Source organism: Tamandua tetradactyla, chromosome 2 (assembly GCF_023851605.1).
Source record: "Tamandua tetradactyla isolate mTamTet1 chromosome 2, mTamTet1.pri, whole genome shotgun sequence".
NCBI classification, from domain to species: domain Eukaryota; kingdom Metazoa; phylum Chordata; class Mammalia; order Pilosa; family Myrmecophagidae; genus Tamandua; species Tamandua tetradactyla.
The window spans coordinates 81,546,625-81,573,801 of NC_135328.1; the positions used below are offsets into that span (position 1 = coordinate 81,546,625).

Below are 27,177 nucleotides of genomic sequence, written 5' to 3' on the forward strand. Positions count from 1 at the left end.
AACCAAAATGAGGCTAGATAGAAATGAGACAAAATGAAGTGTCAGTGGCTGAGAGATTTCAAACAGAGTAGAGAGGTTTTCCTGGAGGTTATTCTTATGCATTATATGGATATCCCTTTTCAGTTTATGGCGTATTTGAATGGCTAAAGGGAAGTACCTGAAACTGTAGAGCTCTTCTCTAGTAGCCTTGTTTCTTGAAGATGATTGTATAAAGATATAATGTTTACAATGTGACTGTGTGATTGTGAAAACCTTGTGTCTGATGTTCCCTTTATCTAGGGTATGGACAGATGAGTAAAAAATATGAATAAAAAATAAACAAATAATAGGGGGAACAAAGGTCTAAATATATTGGGTAGATGGAAATACTAGTAGTCAGTGAGAGGGAAGGGTAAGAGGCATGTTATGTATGGGTTTTTTCTTCTTATTTATTTTTCTGGAGTGATGCACATGTTCTAAAAATGATCATGGTGATGATATTGTGAGCTGTTGATTGCAAATCATGTATGGAATGTTTATATGTTAAGAATGTTTGTGTTTGTATGTTGTTTTGTCAAAAATTTTTTAAAAACTTTACTGTATACAAGAATTATCTGAGAATCTTGTTAAAATGCAGATTCTGATTGAGTAGATCTGGGATGAATTATGAAATTCTGCATTTTTAACACTTTCTCAATTGATGTCAATGCAGCTGGTCTGTGAAACATACTTGCAGTATCTAGACTTCTGGTGATTTTTAATTTTATTAAATCCAGAGATTCAATAATAAAACTGAATTGAATTAAAATTTAATCTAAATATTGAATAAAGCTTTAAAACTTTCAAATATATACCAATGACTACTTATTAATACAAATATCTTTATTTACTGCTTTAAAACTCTAAGTATGAAACCTCAGTGTTATGCTAAACACAACCTAATCTGGGTTTTTCCTGAAAGAGTGGCCATGGCCCCTAGAAAGTTTTAACTCAAAGTATATAACAAAATAAAGAGTTCTAAGTCGTAATTACTATCAGGGTCATATTTGGGTCACCTATCTTCTAGAAAATTAAGATTCAATTAGAGAGGAAATGACTAACAAAATGTATTCAACTCATATCCATCTCCTCCTCTACTTGTACCTAGAAGTTTCAAAGCAAATCAGCATATTTCTTTCTATTTTGAGAAATTCACTCTGGACTAGTCATAACAAAATATTCAGCTATCTAAAGGTTCTTTAGTCCATTCCCAGAATGACTGATGTTTCAGCCCTTCAGTGGAAGTAACATTCTCCTCTGTTTGAGGTAAATGATCTCTTGCAGGCACACCATTTGGATACCTGGAAGAAGTAATTTATCTCAAGTAGGCAAACACCTTAATTAAAGTAAGAAGGTTGCCACCTGTCCAATATTTAGAGACACAACATGGAAACTAGGGTCTTTGCCCACTGCCTATAAATATATTGCTAAAGTTTAAGATAGTGGCAGGGGCAACCACATTTAGTACTTTCTGAGCAGTCAATTCAAGTTATCATTTTTGAATGTCCAGTTCTGTGAAAAGTTAAAAGCAATATCCTATTTCCACTAAGATAACCAATGGACAAAAAAAAAGAGTTAAAATATTTATTGGACATTTACATACACATTGGCTAAGCAGGTAACATTTATTTCTTATTTCTGTGAGCTACAAACTTTTATTAGCTCAATTTTACAGATGAGGATATTGAAACTGAGGAGGGATTAATTTGACCAAAGTCATATAATTAGTAAGTAATAAAACCCAGATTCAAGTCCAGAGTCCAAGACTTCAACTTATATTGCATATCAAACATGTTTAAGAGTAAATTCTCTCTCCTAGATGGTTAATAGTGTCTTGTTTTAGTGTCCTGGCTGCTAAAGTAAATACCATGCAATAAGTTGTCTCAAATAATAGGAATTTAGTGGCTCATGGTTTTGAGCCAAGAGAAATCCAAAATCAAGGCATCATCAAGGTAATTTTTTCTCCTAGAAGACCTTGGCATTCTGGGGGTGGCTGCCAACAATCCTTAGTCTTTGGCTTTTCTGTCACATGGCAATGCACATGGAAGCTTCTCCTACTTTCTCCTTTCTCTTCCAGGTTGCACTGAGTTCCAGCTTCTGCATGTCCCCTGTGTCTCTCTTAATGTGACCTTCCCTATAAGGCCTTCAATAATAAGTTAAGACCCAGCCTGATTCAGCTGAGCCACACCTTAACTAAAATAACCTCAACAAAAGGTGGGTTCACACCCACAGGAATGGATTAAGTTTAAGAACATGTCTTTCTTCTGGGGTACACAGCTCCAAGCCACCACACTTCATTTTACAGATGGAGAATCTAAGGCCCAGGAAAATTAAGTAACTTGCCCAGGGTCACATAAAAAATAACTAGTAGAGTTAAACACAAAATAAGATCTGCCTTGTTTAAAGCTAAAATTCTTTCTAATATACAATAAATGTTACTTATTTACTATATTTATACACAAATTATTAATTCAACATGACTATTTAAGCTGTAATTGCTTTACAGGTATTACCTCATTATTATCTATTGATAATAACTCATATGCTTTAACTGTCTCAAAATGTTTTCCATCATATCAGTAAAACATTGTGAAATTTCTACTACAAAAGACCCACTTAAAAATATAAACACATTACCAGGAAAAGATAATATATTAGCCCTTCATCATGTCTGAAGTAATTACTCTATAAACCCAGCTAGTCAACTTATCTCTGCAGAAGGTCCACACTAATCATTTTTGTACTAGTATGATAATGCTCAGTTTTCTACCTGTATGGACCATATCCCTTCCAAAAATCTTTGGGATTCTGATATATCAATTATTCTCTCCCTCTAAGCAACTTCAATCACTTTCTCTTCTCTAAATTGTGTTTCTTTGCCAACAAACACTTAAAGGCTTCCCTAAAAATAAATTCCCCTGAAGTTGCTATTATCTCAAGCTATTAGAGGCACAGTCAGCTTTTAACATTGACAGTAGCTCTGCTACTGGAGTTAGGAAAACACTTAATGACACCAATCTTGGTCTACCTTATACTTGATAGGTCTTATCTGCACATATTTTTATCAGGGTCTTAACCACTGTTAAGTCAATATTTTAACATAAAAAATATTGCAAGAGGCAATATTTGGAGAATGTGCTCAAGGGAGATCCCTGCCTGTTTTATAAAACCTCTATAATCTGACTCCATGCCAAAGACCCATGTTTTCTCTCACTACTCTCCAATGTGGTTATAATAAAAAATACCTTTTAGTAATCACCATCTATAAATCCAGGCCTGCCAGGCATAGATTTCCATTCTTATCTCTTTAATGTCCATTCCTCACATTCTATGCTGATCCCCATCTCTGCATATCTGCTTAAGGCATGCCCTTCATCAGGAATGCATCTCTCCACTCAAACATACTATCGTCTAGGCCCAGCTAAATCACTAGTTTCTCCCCATACCTCCCCCATAGTTACAAATCCACATTGAGCTGCACGTTCTATGGATTCTTACTACATTTAAAGACTCTACCACCTTATTCTATACTTGATTACATTCTGCCTAAAGTTGTTCATGAATTGTTATTCTTACTCTGCAACTACTGTACAAATTCCCTAGATGGCCAGACCAAGTAAAATTTTTTTTATCTCCTAAAATATATATAGCATAGAGATAAGGGGAAAATGCATTAAGTAAATCAATAATATAAAAGAGATCTTAGCTTAAAAAAAATCTATTTTTAAGTGTCTACGTACTTACAAAGAACATGACCAACACCAATAATCTATTCGTTAAGCTAAATCCAAAAAGTTTTATTAAGCTCTTTCAAGAATGTCACAGTTTTGCTTTTGAAGTTATAACATCAAAATTCTTAAAATACATTTAATTTAGACTTTTATTTCGGACTCCAAAATCAATATGTCGAGGTTTTGCCAATACATTAAATATGCATATTGTTTAACAACATCAGTTGCTACAACTTAAAAATTATTTTGAACCATAAATTTCCTACCACAAGGGCCTAGGTCTGGATGATTTGAAATCAGAATGAAAGATCAATATCTACATACAGAGTATTTTAAAGAACTAAATTGTATCCCAAATCATCCTTTCATTTCATGAAGCAGGCACATTTTAACAAGTCCATTATTCTATTTTTACTATTAAATGTGTCTGGAATGATCATAGTCCAATGGCATAATTTAACCACTAAAGAAGTGTATGTCAATATTTATTCTAGAGAAACTACTTTTCATTGAACCTTTCATAAACATCATGTAATATAAAATGAGTTATGAAAAAATAAAATTTAGACCTTTGGAAACTGCTGATTTTACGTGGTTCTACATAGGGTAGCAAGGAGCAGGCTACTAAAATTAACACTATCTAAAACAATTAGAATAAACGTAAAAAAAGAAAAAACATTACTAAATGAGAGTAAAAATTTCTTTGGGCTCAGTTATTATTCAAACCTCTGCAATCAAAGCTAGAAATAGAAATAAAGAAAGTCTAAAACATTTGAAAGAATACTGCCAGTATTACGTAATAAAAAAAAAACTAATGATAAGCTTTCCATAGGAAAACAAAATCACAAGTGAAAAAAAGGTAGATACATGAATCGAGAAATGTCATTTAGTATCTCCATAAATAAAGAGAACATTAACCATCAAAATTTACTTTAACCTACAACTCCTCTAAGAAAAAAAGGATAATATGGATAAAGTCTTCTGCTACATAATGAAGTACAATGGTTATTTTTCAAGGAAAAGCACTTCAAGGAGCCAAAAGATGAACTGGCTCCTTTTTTTCAGGTAACTGCATTTGAAAGAATGTCAGACAGACAAATTATTATTCATACTTGACTATCTGGCAGGCATTTTTTTTTTTAATGAACTGTGAGCCTGCCACATCAAGGAAAACAACTTATAACATATGTTGCCAATAACAAAATTCGACATTTCAAGTGAAAATAAGAATTTTCAGAAACTTGTATCCAATATCATGACCCTGCCAGCTTCCCAACACTAAAAGATTTTTTATACTAACAATGGTGGTAAAATTAACTGATGAGATTTTGTTAATAATGTATAATGAAATATATGAAAACTTCAAAGACTGTTTAATTCAATGAATCAATATTTTCTAAATGATCAATGAGCAATATTATAAAATGACGCATTAGAGAAAGATCCAATCAAAGTATAAGACAGACCATTGGATTTTTTTTTTTTTTTACTTTTACATTAGGGACTTATTATCTTACAAGTTTACAGTTCTTAAACCATGAAAATGTCCAAATCAAGGCATTAACAAGGCAATAACTTTTTCCTGAAGAAAGGTTGCTGGAAATCTGGGACTCCTCTGTCACATAAAAAGGCACATGGTGATTTCTGCTGGTCCTTCTCTCCAGGGTTTCATTGTTTTTAGCTTCTGGCTGCCCCATCTGTGGCTTTCTTTCTGTTTTCTGTGTGTGCTCTCCTAGCTTCTGTCTCAGATCCTCTGGCTTATCTCTCTGGGCTTCTCTGAATTTCATCTCTTATAAGGGATGCCAATAAGATGATTAAGACCCACCTTGAATTAGGTAGGCCACATCTCTAGTTATGGTCACACTCACAAAAAGATCCTACTTAAAATGGGTCCACACCCACAGGAATAGGTTAGCTTAAGAACATGCATTTCTGGGGTACATATAGCTTCACTCTATGACAAATGTTGTGATATATTAAATACAAAAGCCATTATGAATATTAACAGGCATTGAGACTGTAGTTGAAACTGGTCATGTGGCACACAATGAGAAGTCTGTCTGTTTTTTTATGCTGTAATCTTTTTTAAAAAATATTTTTATTGAGATATCTTCAGACACATATAGTCCTTCCAAAGTATACAATCAATGACTCACAATATCATCACATAGTTGTATATTCATCACCATGATCATTTTCATAACATTTGCATCACTCCAGAAAAAGAATTAAGAAGAAAAAATTAACACATCCCATAACCCTTACGCTTCCCTCTCACTGACCACTAGTATTTCAATCTACCCAATTTTTTTTACCCATTGTTCCCCTATATTTATTTACTTACGCTTATTTTTTAACTTTTCTGTCTATACCCTGGATAAAAGGAGCATTAGGCACAAAGTTTTCACAATCACACAGTCACACTGTAAAAGCTATCTAGTTATACAATTGTCTTCAAGAATCAAGGCTACTGGAATACAGTTCAACAGTTTCAGTTAATCCCTTTTAACCACTCCAATACACCATATACTAAAAATGGTTATCTATATAATGCATAAGAATAACCTTCAGAAAGACCTCTCAACTTTATTTGAAATATCTCAGCCACTGAAACTTTATTTTGTTTCATTTCTCTTCCCCCTTTGGCTCAAAGAACTCTTTCTCATTCCCATGATGCCTGGTTCAGACTTATACCTGGGAGTTCTATCCCATATTGTCAGGGAGATTTAAACCCCTGTGGGGATTTAAATCCCACATAGAGAAGGAGGGCAATGAGTTTACCTATGGAATTGGCTTAGAGAGAGAAGCCACATCTGAGCAACAGAAGAGACTCTTTGTGCTTAGCTTCTCCTTTGCAGGAATAAGTTTCACAGGGGTGAACCCCAGGATCAAGGGCTCAACCCATTGAATTAATTGTCTCCACTACCTGCGAGAATATCAGGAATTCCCCACATGGGGAAGTTGAACATTTTCTTCTTTCTTCCCAGTCCCCCAAGGGGACTTTGCATATACTTTTTTATTCTCTGACCTAATTACCCTGGGATGCATCGAGGCATCACACTAACCTGTACAAACAGATCTCATGCCTTATGCAAGATTACATGTAATTATGCTGTTCAGTTGACCAACCATAAAAGTTAGTTTAGATAGTGTACTACACAAGTATAAATTTTGCACCAAATAAACATCTCTTCCTTCAGTCCCGCACAGAGGTTGAAGTTTTAAAATATGGGCCATATCATCCTTTACTCAATATTCTGATTTACTTTAGTCCTATCCAGATAAGCTTCATTCATATCTCTACTTGAAGTCTGATCACTTTTTCAGAATTTTTTTTTTTAGCAGTTGCTGAATGGGGTAATGCTGACTTTCATAGCTTCAGGGCTCTAACTCTGAGTCTCAGGTGTCACATAAATACCCTAAGTTTCAGGGAATGACCAGGTTATAAACAAATATCTCAGTATCTCAAAATTTAGAAATATCAGTTACACCTCCTGAGTAGATGTGGCTGCTGTAAGAACTTACAATTCAGAACTCTTTACAATAGGCCCCAACCTGATAATTCATGCTCTCGACATCAATTCTCCTAGTTTGTATATTACAGTCAGTACATATGAGGAAGGCATAATAATATTTGTCTTTTTGTTTCGGGCATTTCATTCAACATACTGTCCTTAAGGTTCATTCACCTAGTTGCATACCTCACAACTTCATTTCTTCTTGTAGCTGCTCAGTAGTCTGTTATATGTATACACCACAGTTCCCCCCTCCATTTCTCATGAATACTACCACCATAAACACCAGTATGCAAATGTCCATCCATGTCCCCACTCTCAGTTCCTCCAACCTAGCAACAAGGTTGCAGGATCATATGGCAACCCCACCTCTAGCCTCCTGTGGAACCACCACACTACCTGCCAGAGGGGCTGCACCTCTCTCCTTCCCTACCAACAGTGACTAAGTACATGTAACAGAGTTTGCAATATTCACTGATACGATTTTACATCTCTCATGTTTAATTAACTTTTAAAAAATAACTACTTGTCAAATGTTGGTGTATTAAAGAAGCATATGTACTTCTTTGAAATTATCTAATTAACTGAAAAATACTCTTCCTTTTTCAAGCTACACATCTGTGTGAGGCTAAATTTTTTTCATATACTTTAACTGAAACAACATATCAAGTCAGATTGAATGCAGAAGCAGATATAAGAATCCAGCTTTCTTCTAATAGACAAGATATTTAAAAGAACTGAAAAATGTAAAATAAGCTATTCTCATTAAATTTGTTTTTTTTTGTTTTGGGAAAACATTTACTTTAATTCACAGTATCATTAAAAACACATTAACAATCTCTCTGCTCTTGAATAAAACAGAGATAAGAATAAATATATTTTCTTTCTAGATGGTTTATTAGAATTTGTATCATAAAGCACTTCTGTATATTTGCCTTTAAAGTGTATTCTGCAAGGATATAGAAGAAGAAATTGTACCTGTTTTACTAATGACTTCCTGTAACTCAACCATAGAACTGATTATTGCAGCAAGGAGATCAGGACTGGTGAGCCAACTAAGTGCCTGTAAATACCTGAGCTGCTCCTTCTGATGTTCTGAAAAAAACAGAAAAAAATCCATTAACAAGTGCTACAAAATTTTATTAAGGTCCTTATTTAAAATTCATAGCAATATTTAGCTGTTTAAGAAACAGATCAGAACTTGTACACAAAACTCTTTCCTAGTACAAAAAAAGTCTAGAAGAAATGTTAAATTTGCTCTACCTACTTTATACATACCTTTATTGGTAAACGATACCAAAGAAAAGAAATTTCCTTTAGTTCTAACATATTACACTTAATAGCCTGCTTTTAAAAATATGTTATAGCTAAATTGTTTTCTCAGACTAGTCAACCATTCAAAAAATGTCAACAGGAAAATTTACATTTGCTTCACTTTTAACTAATTCTTCAACAGATTTTTAACTCTTTTCATTTTGTACTGAATAATAAAAAGATAAATTATATTGATAATAAATGTTAAATAGGACAGTGTCCAGATTGATGTAATTTAAAAAATTGCTGTATCACTCTGTACTTCACTCTACTCTGAAAAAAGGATTGAAATATAATAAGGCTAGAGAAAGTTGAAATTATATATTTGCTACTTTCCTTATATTTTAATCTATTTACACAAAAAAGACCAAATTTATACATAAATGTACATTTATACATACATACATATCTATATACAGACAGGATTATGTTATATGATTTTTTAAAGCTTTTGCATAATAGCCAGTAGTATTCACATTATATTGTACTTAAACGCAATTTAGACAAAATAAAGCACAAATTATCTTACTGGGAAATTTATTCTTTTCTTTGGGTTCTCCTGTACACACCAATATGCCTATGCCTTCTTTGAAATTCTCCATCCAGGTAAAAAGAGAGGCACATGACTGGCCCAAACTCTTGAGCCTGTTTGCTGCCAAAATTGCAATAACACCTTTCCGGAATACACGTATCAGTCCTTTGAATGGAATTTTCTTCATCTTGGCTTCCTCTTGCTTCTTTTCCTCTACAGTTGACAAAGCCTGGGCTAAAGTTCTGATTTCCAATTTGAACAACTCAAAGGTGTTGACCTGCTCCTGGAGAAAATCTCTCTGTGTAGATAAGGCACATGATCGGCTATAGAGGGGATATAAAGCACCAGCCATCAATGCACAGGCTGCCAGCAAGGATATTTGTTCCCTTTGAGTCTGTGATAACATGTTTTTGAAGTGAGAATTTTCAAGAACCAACTGTTCACGTGACTTCTCAATAATGTTCGATTTTTCCATATTTTTTTCAGCAATTTCTTGAAATTTCTATAAGAAATCAAATAATATGGCATTTGATCATCAAACAGATAAGCATTTTGATTAATTCCTCTTTATACAAAGAAAACAAACATTTATTAACAGTAATCATTGATAAAACAAATAGAACTTTATGTGTGCCATTTACTACATGAGAAGGGACTACTTCTCAGTACATACCATCTTATCTCAGTTTCTTCCTTATTTCCCCAAGACAGAAGACTGTATACAATGCAGCTCTAGTGGTGGGAGGAAATGCTACTTGGGAGTTGGCCCTCAGCAACTCTCTGATCCTTATTTAGTAACTAAGATGCTTACAATCTAGAACCTTATTTGAAATGAAAATAAATTTTAACTGCAAGCACCATACTTTAATCATATGAAAATAATCTATGAAATCTTAAGCTTAATTATTAAGGAATTGATGAAGAGCAAATTTTAGAAATAAAAGATCTCAAATTCCTTTATTACTAATTCATTTATCATTTAATAAACATTTATTGGTTACTCACTAAATCCAGGTACCAGGAAAACAAAAAAGTAAATCAATTACTGGAGTATAATGCTATGATAAGATACACCAGATTCAAAGAGGAGCAAGAAAGGCATTTAAATTAAACGATGTTGGTAGTCTCATGGAGGGCTTTGATAAAGGACAAATGAGAGAAAGATATGTAATAGAAAGAATAAATAAACAGAAAAATAACTTACTCCACTGATGGGGTGGATAACCAACAGCTATTCTATAATAACTTGATCTAGTCCTTACAAACAATGGTGATTTAAAAGCTAAAATTGGATCTTTATTTAGCTGAGTGAGCTGCCACGACTTGGCCATGGACTTTTCTTTTGAAAAGCAGCTGAAAATGTTCTATTTGAATAAGGGATTTATTTAGTGGGAGACAAAGAAATGTGCTCTGTATCTGTATGTTTATGTGAAGTGCTGTCTTCATTATCAGAGAAACCTTTCTGAGGCCTTTAGGAAAATATTTATCTTCTTCTTACTGACTTAGACTATGCTATGTCTAAAATTTAGTGTCTATCTCTGGGAAATATATATATATATATATATATATATATATATATATATATATATACACACATGAATATGTGTTTAATTCAAGAGTTACCCACTGAATAAGTAGAGAATCAAACAGCATTTCTGAAATTCACATTGGCAGTTAGACCTCAGAGGAGACCATAATTGGTATAAACTATACAAACTCTTGACTAATCTGCAAGACTTGAATGTCAAAGACTACCATGGAAACTGTTGGTAGGCAGAAGCCAAAAGAATTCAATGTGTAGACTTGTATTACTAAGGAAAAGAGATCCTAGGTGAAAACTAACTCTGGGCATAGGGGATGGGGTTTCCCAAAGGTGGACAGTTAGTAAAAGGAGGCACAGAGAGGCACAGACCAGAAAGACCAGAAAGGGCAGTATACAAGAGTCCACTCTCTGAAGGATCCAACATCTCACATTCTTTTCCTCGTCCAAGGACAAAACTATATTTTAGACATGGTATTAAATGTTCCCAACCTGTATTTTAATTCCCTTCATTTACTCCAACTCTTTCCTAAAGTCTGATCTAGTTATACCTGTGGTGTTACTATGAGAAACAAAAGAATGGGGAAATAAAAGAATTGTGGCTTTTACCCAACCATATCTCTACTGATGGCCAAGCTATGGCAGCAGTATTCTATGGGGCTGGCCAAGAGCTGCATACAAAACCATGTCCCACTGGAGGGAGCTAAAAGGAGAAAAAATAGGTAGGTGAACTGCTTAGAAGCAGGTGTGAGACAGCCCTCTTAAGGGAGGCAAACTCTAAGAAAAGGGAAAACTAACAAATGGGTTATAGCTAGATAAAGTAGGAAGACTAGCATGTGGAAAAGTATAAGAGACAGTATGATGTATTTATTACAAGGAAGTACAAATAATTCAGAATGGCTAAAAAAAAAGAGGGGAATGGGGGAAATTTGAGAAATAGATAGATAGATGATGGAGAGCCTTATGTGCTAAACTAAGGAATTTTAACTTTATCCAGAAACTATGGGAAGCTATAAAATACTGAACAGTCACTGTTCTTTAGTATATGAATGTGACGATCTGAAACATAAATTACTACCAGAGGGGCAGCAGAGTTGCAGGGGTTGGGGTAGAACGAAGGGCACAAATGGAACTCACAAAGGTTAATATCTTGTTCTCTCCAAAATCAATACCACCAATTCTATTAGATGGAAAATTATAAAAAACAAAAAAAGATAAAAGAGGCAGACTAGCGACAACTAACATCTCATACAGAAGTGTGTTTTCAATAAAAAATACTTTTAAAAAATGTGAAGGATGTATTTTCTAATGATATTTTAAATATTTCAAAATAACATTCAAAGCCAAGGGTCAAAATCAAATGGGTTTTTTAAGGAGAGCTAAAAATAAAGTAAGCCCATTGAAGAAAAGATTTAGTACATTTTAGTAAAGATAGATCAAACTCAAACTCCTCTTCCACATACAGCTGCTCCATCAGCTTAAGCCAAAGACATTTTTGAGAGAGGGAATCATAGGCAGGCATTCCTGGGACAAGGATGAGAGGTGATCAAAACCCAAGCAAGAAATGGATAAAAACCTAAAAATAAATGATAGAGAAACACTTCTTTCTATATGTAGAAAAAAAATAGATGCTAAGTTGTAACGGTTATCTTTTTAAAAAAACTAAACCAAGCTAATATTAAACTAGGTAACTAGGATTGCCAGAGTGGGACATTCAAGTTAAGGATTTAAAAATAATGAAATTAATTATTCAAAACTCATTGACAAATATTAGGTTAACAAAAAACTAATATTAACACTTAGTGAAAAAGAGAAAAATTCACGGAACGGACTTTTGATGTGTTTCAGGAACAGAAATGCCAGTGTGGATGAAGTAGGGGAGACAGGTTTGGCAAAGTAGGCAGAACAAAATCATTATGGACTTATAGGCATGCAAGAGGTTTGGAATTTTATTCTAAACATAATGAAAAGGGAATCTATTACAGATAGGCTAGTCAGTAGGTAAGTGAGGGGAAACTCTTGGTTCTAGATTTTAAAAAGTCTATGGTTGTTCTGATCAGGTCAGTGTTTTTGATTCCAAGGAAGAAACATCTTGCATTTCTCTTGCAATTCCAAGCTAGACCTTTTTTTCTTCAATGTGAGAAAGTAAAAGGAAAAAAGTGATGTGGTGAAGAGTTTTTTTCCCAAGATTAGGGATTTTCATTAAACTTCAATGACTCTAATTATAACAAAGGTGGTTTTACACTTAAGAATTACATACTGCTACAATATTGATGCTTAACCTGATAAAGATAGCACAAAGAGTATTAAAGATGGTCTTAAGTAACAGAGTTCAAAATCTTATCAAGAAAATAATCATAACCATGTAGGATTGATTCTATAGATGCAAGGATGGTTCAATATTTAGAAAGCTTTCTAAATTTCAATATTTTAATGGATAAAAGAACAAAATGTATATGATTCTCTCTCAAAAAGGACTTTAAAAAAATCCAACCCACATTCCTGATACACATACAGGTATGTATGTGTGTGTGTTTATATAGATATTGGTAGAGATAAAGATAAGATATCCTCAAGTACGCACATTAATAATGGAAAAATACTAAAGGCATTCCTACAATGTCAGAAGGAAGACAAAGATACCCAATATCTCCCTCCACTGATATTTAACATTGTATAAGGGATATTATTAGCCAATACAACTAGGCAAGAAAAAAAGTAATTATAGGCATAAGAATTGGCAAAAAAAAAAAAAAAGAAGTAAATCTATCTCTATTTTCAGATAATATGATAGAAAACCCAGTGAAGCAATGATGTAACTAACTCAAACAAGGACATTCAGTATTATTGAAGCCTACAAATTCATATGCAAAAATCAATAGCCTGCATATATACAAATAAACCAAAAAAAAAGAAGAAAAATCCCATTACAATAGCATCAAAAACAAAGGAGGATATTTAAGAATAATTTTAGCCCAAAATGTGCAAAATGTACACAAAGAAATGTTTTAAACATTCTTCAATGACACAAAATACTACAAACATGGACAGGCCAAATCAATATCATGAAGATGTCAGTTCTCCTTAAGCAAACTGATAAATGTAATGCAATTCCACTAAAACTTCCAAGTTGTTTTCTTTTGTTTTGTTTTTGAAACAAAGCAAGTTGATTCTAATCCTGAAAAAAACAAGTGAGAGTGGACTTGCCCTACTAGATATTAAAATACATAATATATCCTCTAAAACGTTATGTTATTTGTTTATGAATAGACAAATAAACCAGTGGAAAATAATAGGAAAATCTAGAAATATATCCGAGTATACACAGAAATTTAATGAAAAAGGTGGCAACTCAACACAATGGTATGTTAATGATATGGTAAGACAACCGGATGACCTTTCAGAAAAAAAGATAAAATTTTATGTGTACCACACATCTTATACATTACCAAATCAAGATTCACAACATACCTTCTCTATGTGAGGACATGTCTTCTTTCTGTAAAGGCTTTACCTTCTACTTTCCTTGGCTTTACCTTCTACTTTCCTTAATCTGATGAAAAAGGAGAGTCGGTCTGCTCCTTTACTACCTACACTTTAACCTCCTCATTTCTTTTCATTAAAAGTGTATACAATTTAAACATGTTCTCTAATATCCCCAGGTCCCTTCCCTTCCATATCACCTAACACTGTTCAATTTCTAGCCATCTTCAAAGGCCATTATAGGTTTTATCTGTTTCAAGACACCTTTTACTATCATTCTCATTCACTGTGACCATGATCTTCTCTGAACTTAGGACTGCTTACAAACACTGCAATGTCTGTTACTTATTTGCTTCATGTATGTATATCTACTCTCCTTCAAAGACATTTTACTAGTTTCTGGAGGGCGGGAATTATTTAATATAATATCTATCACAGTGTTCTATACCCTGTAAGTATTTGATAGACATTGACTGAATTAAATCATCCTTTTTAAAATCTATCTTGATGTTTAACACAGTGTTTTGCCTCTAATAGGTACTGAATAAATACCCAATGGATAAAAAAAAAGTTTCACAATGTAAAGGGGGAGAAGAAAAATATAACCACAAAAGACATTTGCAAAAATAATTTGATACTTGTCACAATTTTGCTTTAAGTTAATTCTGATATTCCATGGGACTTTCAGAGGTACTGCATTATTTACTACACATTATTCTGGAAGAACAAAGCCTATTTGACGGTAAGGCTAGAAACAGCTTTAAAAGCAGATTTGCCTCTTAAAAAATCTGATGTTCTCCACCAAGAAGAATAAAACAAAGTCTACTATCTTCATAACGAAATAATAACGAAAGCATTATTACCAAAATAATCTGCTTGTTAGCATATTTAATTTCAGAAAATAATATTCTCAAATTCCCCTCCATAAAAATTCTTATTTTATATAATTAAATCTTAAAAATAAAGGATATATATTTTTTCACAGATTTCTTTGGCATATTAAAAACACTATATAATTTCCCTAGTTTTTCCTTATTCTATGATAAATTAAAAGTACATACAAAAGGGGGGGAGGGCAGGAACAAAATTTTATTTAAGGAATCATGGATTTATTTCCTGAAGTATATAAGCTTTGAGAGACCTTTTACTGGCTTACAAGTACTCGATGAACATAAAGGCTTTGGACCAAAAATTAGACACTCCCCCCAGGGAATAAAATTCTTTTTGATACTTTCATTTTCTTGTTTTCTATGTTGTCAAAAAGAAAAGATGCAAACTGTACATTCAATGCCATTCATACTTCAAAGGACTTCTTTTCAAATCTTCTATTTGTATAAGTTATTTATCTTTTCTTTTATGCAATTAGAATATTTTAAAATAGAGCAAACATAAATTCACCTACTTTTCCCATGATGTAAATGTTTCACTGTTACTTTTTTAAAGCATATTTTATGAAGAAATTGGTCACTCATATATTATTGGTAGGAATGTACAATGGTGCAACCTCCGCAGAAAACAGTATGGTGGCTCCTCAGTAAGCTATACTTGGAGCTACCATATGACTTAGTAATTCTATTCCTAGGTATATATATACACAAGAGAGCTGATAACATACGTTCGCACAAACATTTTACACAAATGTTCACAGCAGCATTATGCATAATAGCCAAATGATGAAAAAAATGTCTATCAACTAATGAATAAACAAAATGGATAAATAATGGACTGTTAACCACACAAAAAATTGAAATACCAATGCATGGTACAACATGCATGAACCTTAAAATATTATGCTAAGTGAAAGAAGTAATTTCAATCTATATTAAATGTTGAAAATAGACAAATCTCTGGAGATATAAAGTAGATTAGTGGTTACCAGGAGATACACAGAGAGGTAAGGGGGAATGACTGTTAATGGACACAGGATTTCTTTTTAGGGTGATAAAAATAGCCTGAATGAGATAATGGTAATGGATGCACAACTTTGTGAACACTAAAAACTACTGAATTGAACACTTTAAAAGGGTGAATTTTATTATATATGAATAATATTACAATAAAAACTAAATAGGAGCGTGGCATCATCAACATAGCCATGTAAAACATCCCCTGGAAAAGTCTCCCTTCAGAAGCAGCTAATAAAATAACAAATTTCACAGTTTGGAACTCTGGAGGATGATAGAGACTACAAAAGCAGAATCAAAGAAAAAAGTAATCTCCAAGATCAGGTAGTATATATCCTTCCCAGATATGCCAGTTCAGATCCCTCTACCTATTTGGTCCTGTGCAGCTTGGGAGTCATGCAGATTCAGCACGTACTGGATCCCTCCTGCCACAGATGCAGCTGTAGACTATAGAGCCACCCACAGCAGCAAGTTAGAACCCCACGCATATCCAAGTACAGGGACCCATGTTCACAGAGACCTAGAGAGAGCACAGCAGCTGAGGAATACTGCATATTAAAGGGCTCTGGGAGTGGGGGCAGTGAGGAGAGAAGGACAGAGAGACTGCAGCAGAACTGCTGGCAAGAGTTGCCCACACTCAATCCAGTTTCTTTTGGTCTGAACACATAAATGCAAATGGACTTTTCTGAATTGACCCACTTTTCTGAACTGACACCATCTGGCTCCCCAGAACAGGAAAATGTAATGGGAAGAAACAGGAGGCAGAGAAGACATAGAAAAAAAAAACAATGTTACACTGAATCGCTGTAAAATAGGATGGGTCCCAGAAAAAGTGTAATGAAAAATGAGAAAAAAAACATAGTGTAACAATAGCAAAAGAAGCACAGTTTGCCACAGAATGGGGAGTTAAAGCATAATGGTTAGAACGTTCCTGTCTGGGAAGGAGGAAAAGTTTTAGGAATAAAGATGGTGAGGGTTCCACAACATTGTGAATGTGATTAAATCCCACTGACTGTATGCTTTGGTATAGCTGGAATAGTCACAATTTATATTGTATATATAATTCTACAATTAAAAAGAAAAAAGAACAACTAAAGAGGCAATGACAATTAAATGCAATACATGACCCTGAACTGGCCCTAAAAGAAAGGAGTAAGGTTCAAAAGGACATTATTGGGACCTAAGAAAAAATTGAAATACAGAATATAATCTTTATATCAATGTTAAATTTCTTGAACTGGATAACTGCACTTAAGGTGGTTACATAAGTGAATATCCTTAGTCTATTAAAATGTACATGGCAGTATTAAGTGTTCAAGGAGCACAATTATACAGCCTATTCTCAATGCTCAGAAAATGGATTGATTCATAAATACATTAAAAGATAGAGAGATAGATGGATGGATACAAAAATAGATGGATTTATAGATGAATAGATAGAATGACACCAGATGGATGGATAGATACAGAAATAGATTTATAGATGAATAGATAGAATGACACGACAAATGTGGCAAAATGTTAAAACTGCTAGATTGGGTATCTATGTGGGTGGAGTTGTATTGGAATTCCCCTTACAGGGTTTATCTTATTTTTGTAAACCTGCTTGTAAATTTGAAAGTATCTCAAAATTAAAAGATTTTTTGAAAGAATAACAAAAAAATAATATTTAAATAAACAATTTTATCATTGTAAAAATAAATAAATCCTGACTCTAGTTTGCCTAGCATAGTGATCTATACCTACTAGATTCGTAATAAATCTTAGGGCTTTTGAAAGATTAAAAGAATTATTATGATTATTTATCTCATACCAAGAATTATAGGTGACTTAATATTATATGAGCATCAAATTAAAAGCATATGAAGTTTTAAGCAATATGCACATTTCCGTTCTGATTAGCAGTTAATAAATATATTTATTATATATAATCACCAACACTATTATCGGTCATAATAAAAAATTTATGTTTACCCTTTATAATCCCTTATCATCCCATAGATGCTTTATCTTCACTTAATAGTAATAACTAACCTTTTAGTTTAATTTTCTCTGGTCCCAACTGAAAACTTTTCAACCACCTTAATACTTAATTACCAAACATTTACATATTCCTTTAAAAAAATTTCTAAAACTCAGTCATTCTACAAAATGGAACATACATTTGCAATACAAATTGGTTTCATGTCTGTCATTTTCTGGCTTTATTCAGCTATTCAAACCCCATAATGATTATTTACTTAATTTTAGAACACTATATTCATTTTTCAAATTTAGCATGTCAAAAATAGTATACGCCAAAAATGGTATGTGCCTGGTTTAGTACTTGCTTCTAGAGAAACTCAAACTTAAAATATCCTCTGGATAAATCAAACCTTCAAAATCACAGAGTTCTTTTATTATTAGACTGAAAAAAAAAAAACAAGTGTCAACACAGGCAAGATGCTTGATTTGCTGTTGTTAAAAAAAGCATTACATCAGACTGCTTGGAAAGTTAGTATTATCTCTAAATTCTGATCCTCCCACTTCTCCCTTTCTTCTGGTCTTTTGGATCTGCCCAGGGGGCCTAGGATAGCTCCAGTTTCTTCCATAATCCTCAAATTTTGACCACTTCCTTTCCTAAATTTATAGCATTCTTTTTGTAATTTATCACATACAGTCTTGGGATAAATCTTATATTATTTAATTTTCCATGTGTTAATATAATGCCTCATCAACTAAATTTTAAGCTATTTGAGGAAAGAACTATGTATTACACCTCTTTGTTAACACTACAGCACGAAAAACATGCCAGTATGTTTTAATTACTATTAACTGCATTATATAAAATTAGTCTTAATACATCTTACCTACAACAGCAATTTTGCAATATAGTATACTAAAAATCCAGCTTCCCAGGGGAAAAAAAGTATGGAAAGTAAGAGATAAGGGGAAAAAAGGGAGAGAGAGATAAGGGAACTACCATGATAGATGGTCAACAAAGTGGCATCATTTGGATTTTTCATACCTTATGTGTTTAATTATTAATTAACCAAGAATCACCTGAAAATGTGAGTTCAAGAAATGAATGAATGAATGAAACTAAGATATCATCAGATCTATCTTCAGAAATTACTTTATATACAAAATAGCACATATTTCTAAGACAGTGTTACAGTATAATGCAAAAAAACTGGAAAATAAGTTTGATAACATTAAAACTTTAGTTAGCATTAGCATTGTAATTTCTAAATGTCAAGCAATGTGCTAAACATGTTATATCTGTCATTGCCATTCTAATCTTGTCCCTAAACCTTCCTTGCTCCACAAATAAGGAGCATCAGCTCTCTGAACTTTAATTTCCTCATCTGAAAAACAGAAACAATGCTTGAATTACCTATCTCACTTGGTTGTTGTAGAGCTTAAGTGAGAAGAGACATATAAAGATATACAAAAGGGTTGAAAAATCTATTAAGCATTATGCAAATTCAATCGATAGCATTATTATTACCAAAAACTATTTCTAAAGCATTTATTTGAAACACAGTCAGAAGACTTTCCTTTTATAATCAGACCAACTTATGGTCCATCACAACACAATGTTCACAGGACACTGGCTTCTGTGAATTGTTCCAAGCAAATAAGGAATTGTAACCTCCAACAATGTAAACAAGTCCCACTATATCCCTGATAAAGTGGATAAACTGAACTTTTAGTAAGTTCAATTTTCAAAAAATTTCAACATCTAACAACACATTTATAACTAACCCAGATTTCTCTCCAAATGTAAACTTAATACCATGATAAAGGAGGAATAAAATACAATGTAGTGGGTGGGCAACGGTGGCTCTGTGGCAGAGTTCTCGCCTGCCATGCCGGACACCGGGGTTCGATTCCCAGTGCCTGCCTATGTTAAAAAAAACAAACAAACAATGTAGTTATGAACTTACCTGATGAACCTGAATTACTTTTACTTTTATTCTCCATTCTAAATTCACTTGATTTCACTAATATGTCACATAAATCTAAAGTGTTTACAATAAACATTATGTCAAGGATTAGCCATACTTAATCTTAGCTTAAAAAAAAAACTTTTACTTTTAGAAAGGAAGGTCTTGTTCCAGTAATTTCACTTTTTTCAGACAGAAAAAAAAAACCAAGAACATAAATAAATGGAACATAATGCAGTGCTCAGCTACTTTAGTAGGCATAGATTCTTACAATACATTTGTATGATGAGTCCAATGTATTTAAATTCAAGTATTACCTACCATGTGGCTAGCACATTTTAACTAATGCCAAAAACATACTGTGATGCTAAAACCAAGCTGTCTGTTCCATAAGTTACTTTATAATATTAGTTATACCTAATTATTTTAAAATTTTAAAACTCTCACATTTAAAATTCTTGCATTTTCCTCTATACATTTTTCCTCAGATAAAAGCAATTCAAATAAAAAATAGGTTAGCATTTGACTACCTGCCTTTGGTAGTCATTCTTAAAAATGATCAATCATTAAACACAGGGCTCTATAGATAAATCATTAATGTTTCCCAGCAAATGGTCTCTACCAAACATCCTCTCAACCCATAACCCTATGATATGTACTTATCAATGTGACCTTTTTGTTACTAACATTTTCCATTTAACTCATTAATAAAAAGTGCATAGTATAAGCCCTTTAAGCCAATCCAAATACTCAGTGAAAGATTAACAATAAGATCTGGATGGCACAGACATGATTTGTTTGGCATGAATTAAACATTTAAAAACAACAATTAACATCTAGTACATCACACGACCACCTTTGCTTTTAAGAAAGTAATCATCAGACTCGGTAACAAATACTTTATGATTTTTCATTTAGAAATATTATAATGTTAAGTAAGGCTAAACCTACTGTTGCAACAACAAAAATTTAATTCATTAACTGCAAACTCTTCATTTTTCTTCTTCAAATTGCTATGCTGTGTCTTAAGCTGAGCTAGACAAATTTTAGCCCAATATTCATTTAGAGTGACAGACTTACATTTAGAGTGATAGACTTCCACATTTAGAGTGATAGACTTCCACAGTTCTTTTGAAAATGTAAAACATCTATAATTCCAAAAGCACTATCATATCACGTACTACAAAGACGGAAAAAACATGGAATAGCTATAACATGCAATATGACTTACTGACCATAGGATCGTGGTTGGATAGATAGATGATAAAATCTTTTACTATAAATGTTTACAATGTTAACTTTTTCCATATGGAAAGTAAAAAATTACTTTGCATAAAAGAACATTGAATGACTCAAAAGTAAAATAAATTTTAATGGCATTTGTGGAATGTTTAAGAGTCAAAGGTAACTTTAAAATGTAGAGCTTTATCTTTCTTTATCCAGGTTATTTTTAAAGAATGTTAGCCACAGTTAAGGTGAATGTTTATAAAGCCAAGAAATGATTTAATAATGTTCTCAATTAAAAAAAAACCGCATGTAGAAACTAAGAATTAAATAGAATAATATACATTGCTAGTTAAGCTAATAAAAATACTTTATGTGCAGCACAATATCTTTTCAGGAATGCAGAGAAATTTCCCAAGCAAAAAAACAAGACTTAACTCTGATAAGAACTTTTATTACTAATTAAGTAGATGGTTCATATAAGAAAAGGCTAAAATCCCAGAAGTTATATAAATTAAGTGTATGAGACAGAAATGAGGGACTAGAAATAAGAATCCAGATTTCCAGGTATCTAGCTATCACTAGATATTGTTTCTAAGTTACAGCTATTTCTTAAACCTAAATCAATTCTCAATTATTTGTGAGCCATAGAGTCAGTATATACATCTATATCTCAGGTACCTCAGAGAACAGACTGTTAGGATATGAGGACAATCCTTCAAAGTTCAGGAGGCAAGGGCAGATAAAAGGGAATGCTACTGGATTTTTCTCCACCTTAAGCTGTCCCTGCCCTTTCTGCCTTAAACACTTTACCAGTATGAAGCTGGGAAGGCTTCCATTAGATCACAGCAAGAGGAAAAACCTTTCATCTGTGGTGTTCTGTTCATTTATCCAGGACCTGACTTATCTGTCAGAGTATCTGTGTTACCCTTCTATTACCACAAGTAATTACAAGTCGATTTTATTAATTCAAGCCAAGATGTACAAGAAGGAATGCAAGCAGTTAATACTGGATTATGTACTGAAACGATCCCCTTAATGTTTGTGGACTAGAATGTAATCATAGTGAAGGAAAGAAAAAAAATCTCCATGAGTGTCACATTACTGTATCAGAGGCTCTATAAAACAGTACAATGATACTGAGAGGTTTATTCAATGCATACAAGTAATTTTTCAGATCTGCACAATGAAAAGCTAGACTGATCTGGGGGGGAATCCTTAGCAAAATATCTTCTAGCCTCCACAAGTAATTTACAATCATTTGCTAGGAAAAACTTCCATAACTACATAGGTCTTGCAGACATTTTTTATTGTAATTATACTGATTTTTTTTTCAAACTGAGCAAAACAATGCAACTCTTACTTTTTCTTATCTTTCAAAACTATTTATATTAATTCTCCTTCCCATCCCAGTGCATCTCATTACCAAGACAGGAATGATAAGGGGTGAGAAAAAGATCCTTAAGTGTTTCTCATTTTCCTCCTTTTCCCTTGGAGTAAACTAAGAACTCATTTAAAAAATTTTTCAAGTCAGAAGGATAACAAAACTCAAAAATTTTTCTTCAAAATAAAAAGAATAGGTAAATGGGCATTCACATGTCAATAATCAAACAGGCCCCCAATACAGCTTTAAGATAATTTCATTTTAACAGGGAAGTGTTAGAAAAGAAGCTTCCTGAAAGGCAATCGTTTTAGCAATAAATTATTATTTAAATTGTTATTGTATTAATTATACCTAGCAAAGCAGAATTAATTTTTTTCTTCTTTCATGAACCCTTGTAAGTATAAAGTAAAGTGGCTTATAAATCTCATATAATGGGACTGGTAAATATCTACCATATCAATCAATCATTATTATTTAAAGTTTTCTTAACATTAGACACTTTTTAGTGGGTGTAAAAAACTTAGTATAATGATTTCATCTCTTTTCCTATTCTAGTCACATAAGCCAGTTATAATAGATGATATAGATTTCAGCTGTAGGTTATAAAATATTCAGGGACTGCCACAGTGCCAAGAACAAGAGAAAACTTGCACCCACACATAAGCCATCAAGGTAAATGTAAATAAAATGTGGTTCTAATTTTCATTCATACAATCTCAGACAAGTCTAAATAACTTTATAAATACCTTATGCAAAAGAGCATTTTTAACCTATCAAAACTATTTGAAATATTTAAATGCAGAAATCTCAAATTTTCTTCAATAAGGCCAGAAACTGCCCCCATAATTATGATCACAGGTGGAAATAGAATGAATGAAATGTTTACATTTAGAACAGCCAAAAAAAAGCCCCATGTAACTTTTTAAAATGTCATTTACTCATATATACTAGGAATGGTGATAACACAGGAAGCAAAAATAAGCTTGCAAATGAAATTTCTAGAAGTTCACGAAAACAATAGTATCCAATTGCAGCTGCAAAAGGAAAAGCAGTTATAATGGGGTTAACAGTATTCTGGTCATCTTCGTTCATTTGGTCCTAGAAGTTGTTTAACTACTTTCACTTCCTATACCACCAAGTTAGCCCACAGGAGGGGCTGATGGGTCTTGACCATTATGAGGACCAGTTGGCTTCCCAGACAGGTTGAATCCTCTTAGATGAGGAGGTCTCAGTAAGAACAAGATCACAGCAATAACCATCTGTCAAGGTCACAGTGATACTGATGCCATTATCACCAGAAGGTCCCGGTAATTCCTGAAGACATTCTATGTCTGTGCACTGGGACAGATTCATGAGCCTTCTTATCACATGTTCATGAGAGCAAACACACTCACAGGGATGGAATCCTTCTGCTGTGATTACTCAGCTTGATTTAAGTTGATTGTTTTAATCCGTAATACTTGTCAGTGAGTGCAGTCATGCATAAACCAGCTTCCTTCTGTATTTTTACACAGCTGAGAATTCTAACTGTGTTTTAGACCAGAACCCCACCCCACACCCCACTGTGCACATGTGCACAAGCCTGTCCCAGGCCAACCCACGACTCCCTCATAAGCGCACAGTCTCGCCCCAACCCTCCAGGGATCCCGGCACCTGTAGCCAGCCCCTTGGTCCTCATCTCTGCTCCCTGCCCCATGCAGGCAGTCACCTGTGCATCCAGACCACCACCGCTCACTGTCATACCCTGGCCACACCCACCCCCAGCCATATAATGGCTCAACCCCACCCAGCCCCACAACCCAGCTCTGCGCATGCATACACATCAGCATCTGGCCCCCTAGACACATGCACACATTTACGCCATGCCCCCTCAGCTCTGGATGGGTGCTAACCTGAGGATCTGGGTCACACTCACCCCAAGCCCATGTAGACACAATCCCACCCCGCTGCCCCCGAGCTCTGCACACCTGCACACCAGGGCCATGCCCCCCATACCTTCACACACTAAGGCACTTCCCCCCAGATCCACACACCCGACACCTGGCAGGTGATCTTGGGTACATCTGTGCCACACAGCCCCTGCCCTGCACAAGCGCACACCTCTACCCATACCCAGGCACCTGCGGACACACCCCAAGTCCCTACCCACCCGTCATCACCCACCCCTGACACACATCCCACAACCTCTATGATTTGTGCCCCGCCCCTACACACTCATCCACATCCTGGCCCCCATGGACCCCTCCCCCTGCACAAGGACACACCTGCACCCAACCTCCCTGTGCCCTGATTTCTGTACCCTGTACCCCACACCCTGACACTCATAACTCACACACTTCATGCACCCACCGCATCCTGCCTATGTACCACCCCAGCACAGCTACTCAGCACCCCACCCCCCCCAATCTGCCTCTGTGTCTCCCAGGCTGCACCCTGCTCCTGTACTCCAAGGCCTGCCTGAGCTACACCTCACCCTAATGGCCCCTGCCACATATTCACATCCCCATTACCCACACCTTCCCCAGGCTCACAGGCACCAGTGTAGAGTCCCAGATCGTTGCATTTACCTGCACTGCAACCTGTCATTGCACTGTTGTACCCCTCCCCATGCCCTATATCCTGCTCCATACCTGCCCCACAAATGCAAAAGTTTAGACTACTGAAGGAAATCAGCTTCAAAAGTAACCCTACCAAAATATTTAAACGCCATGAAGACAACAGATCACTAACTATAAGAAGATCCAGACAGATATAATCCAGTCCAAAGACCAAATTAAAACACCAGAGGAGACACAGGTGTGTTAGTTAGATTCAGTTGTCAACTTAGCCAGGTGAGCATACCTAGTCTTGTTGCTGCGGACACAAGCCAACGGTACGTGAACCTCATCTGTTACTAATTACACCTGCAGTCAACTAGGAGGCGTGTCTGCTGCAATGAGTGACGTTTGACTTAATTGGCTGGTGCTTAAATGAGAGAACGCAATGTAGCACAGCCAAAGCAGCTTGGCATTCCTCATCTCAGCACTTGCAGCTCAGCCCAGGCCTTTGGAGATGCAGAAAGAAGTCACCCCGGGGAAAGTTGTTGGAACCCAGGGGCCTGGAGAGAAGACCAGCAGAGACCATCCTGTGCCTTCCCCGTAAGAAAGAACCTCAGTGGAAAGTTAGCTGCCTTTCCTCTGAAGAACCAACAAAATAAATCCCCTTTTATTAAAAGCCAATCCATCTCTGGTGTGTTGCATTCCAGCAGCTAGCAAACTAGAACAACAGGCTTTAGAACAACTAATCAATGATGTTAATATAACTTTACTAAATAAAATCATGGGATGGCTAATGACATAATGGAGATCAAGAGGACACTAGAATAGCATAAAGAGGAATCTGAAAGAATAAATAGAAAAATAACAGATATCACAGACTAAGGATGCTATAGACCAAATAAAAAATGTACTAGACACACACAACAGCACATTTGAAGAGGCAGAAGAAAGTGTAAGTGAACTACAGGACAGGACAACTGATTTTGAGCACAAAAAAGAAAAAATTTGAATTGGATTGCAGAGAACTGATGGACAAAACAAAGCACACAAGTATATGAATCATTGATGCCCCAGAAGGAGAAGAGACCAGTAAAGGGCTAGGAAGATTAGTGGAGGATATACTGGGGGAAATCTTCCCAACCTTTATAAAAGACATAAATATTGAAATCAAAGAAGGTCAACAAACTCCATATAGAATAAATCCAAATAGGCCTACCCCAAGACACATACTAATCAGTCTGTTAAATGCTGCAGAGAAGCAGAAAAGACTAAAACCAGCAAAAGAAAAGAGCATTGTATTACATACAAGGTGTGCCAGTTTGAAAGGATTATGTACCCTAGAAAAGCCATGTTTTAATCCTCATCCATCTTGTGGAGGCAACCATTTCTTTGAATCCCTGTTCAGTACAGTAGGTTGGAAACTTGATTAGACTATCTCCAAGAAGGTATGTGTGCCAGTTTGAATCTGTGGTGGAGCCCCAGAAAAGCTATGTCCTTTAATCTTCATTCAATATTGCTGGGTGGGAGCATTTTCATTGTTTCCATGGAGAAATGACCCACCCAATCGTGGGTGGTAACTTCTGATTAGACGATTTCCATGGAGGTGTGTCTCCACACATTGAAGGTGGAGTTGCTTACTGGAAACCTTTAAAAGCGGCAGCATTTTGGAGAGTCCCCTTTTTGTAGAGCCACGAGAAAGCCAGAAGATGCTGCCATGCTCACCATGTGCCCTTACAGCTGAGAGAGAAACTGAACATCATCAGCTTTCTTGAACCAAGGTATCTTTCCCTAGATGCCTTAAATTGGACACTTCTATAGGCTTGTTTTAATTGGGACATTTTCTCAACCTTAAAACTGTAAACCAGCAACATATTAAATTCTCCTTTTTAAAAGCCATTTTGTTTCTGGCATACTGCATTCCAGCAGCTAGCAAACTAGAACAATGTGACTCTCCCAATTGTGGGGATTGACTTTTGATTAGGAGGAGATGTGACTCCACCATTCCAGGAGGGTCTTGATTTATCTACTGGAATCCATTAAAAGAGAACACATTTTGGAGAGAACCG

At 34.8% G+C, this 27,177-nt stretch overlaps 1 protein-coding gene and 1 pseudogene across 16 annotated transcripts in view; both read right to left on the bottom strand.

The window, feature by feature from the left end:
• Positions 1-27,177, bottom strand: part of CCDC171 (coiled-coil domain containing 171) — a 576,357-nt gene that overhangs the window by 216,192 nt on the left and 332,988 nt on the right. For all 16 annotated transcript variants that reach the window (XM_077148117.1, XM_077148129.1, XM_077148126.1 and 13 more), the window contains 2 exons: positions 9,108-9,612; positions 8,243-8,359 (listed from right to left, as the gene is read on the bottom strand). In XM_077148117.1, coding sequence (XP_077004232.1) covers positions 8,243-8,359; positions 9,108-9,612 — 622 coding nt within the window. The remainder of the gene's footprint in view (positions 1-8,242; positions 8,360-9,107; positions 9,613-27,177) is intronic.
• On the bottom strand, positions 23,513-25,202 carry LOC143675092 (small integral membrane protein 14 pseudogene; annotated as a pseudogene).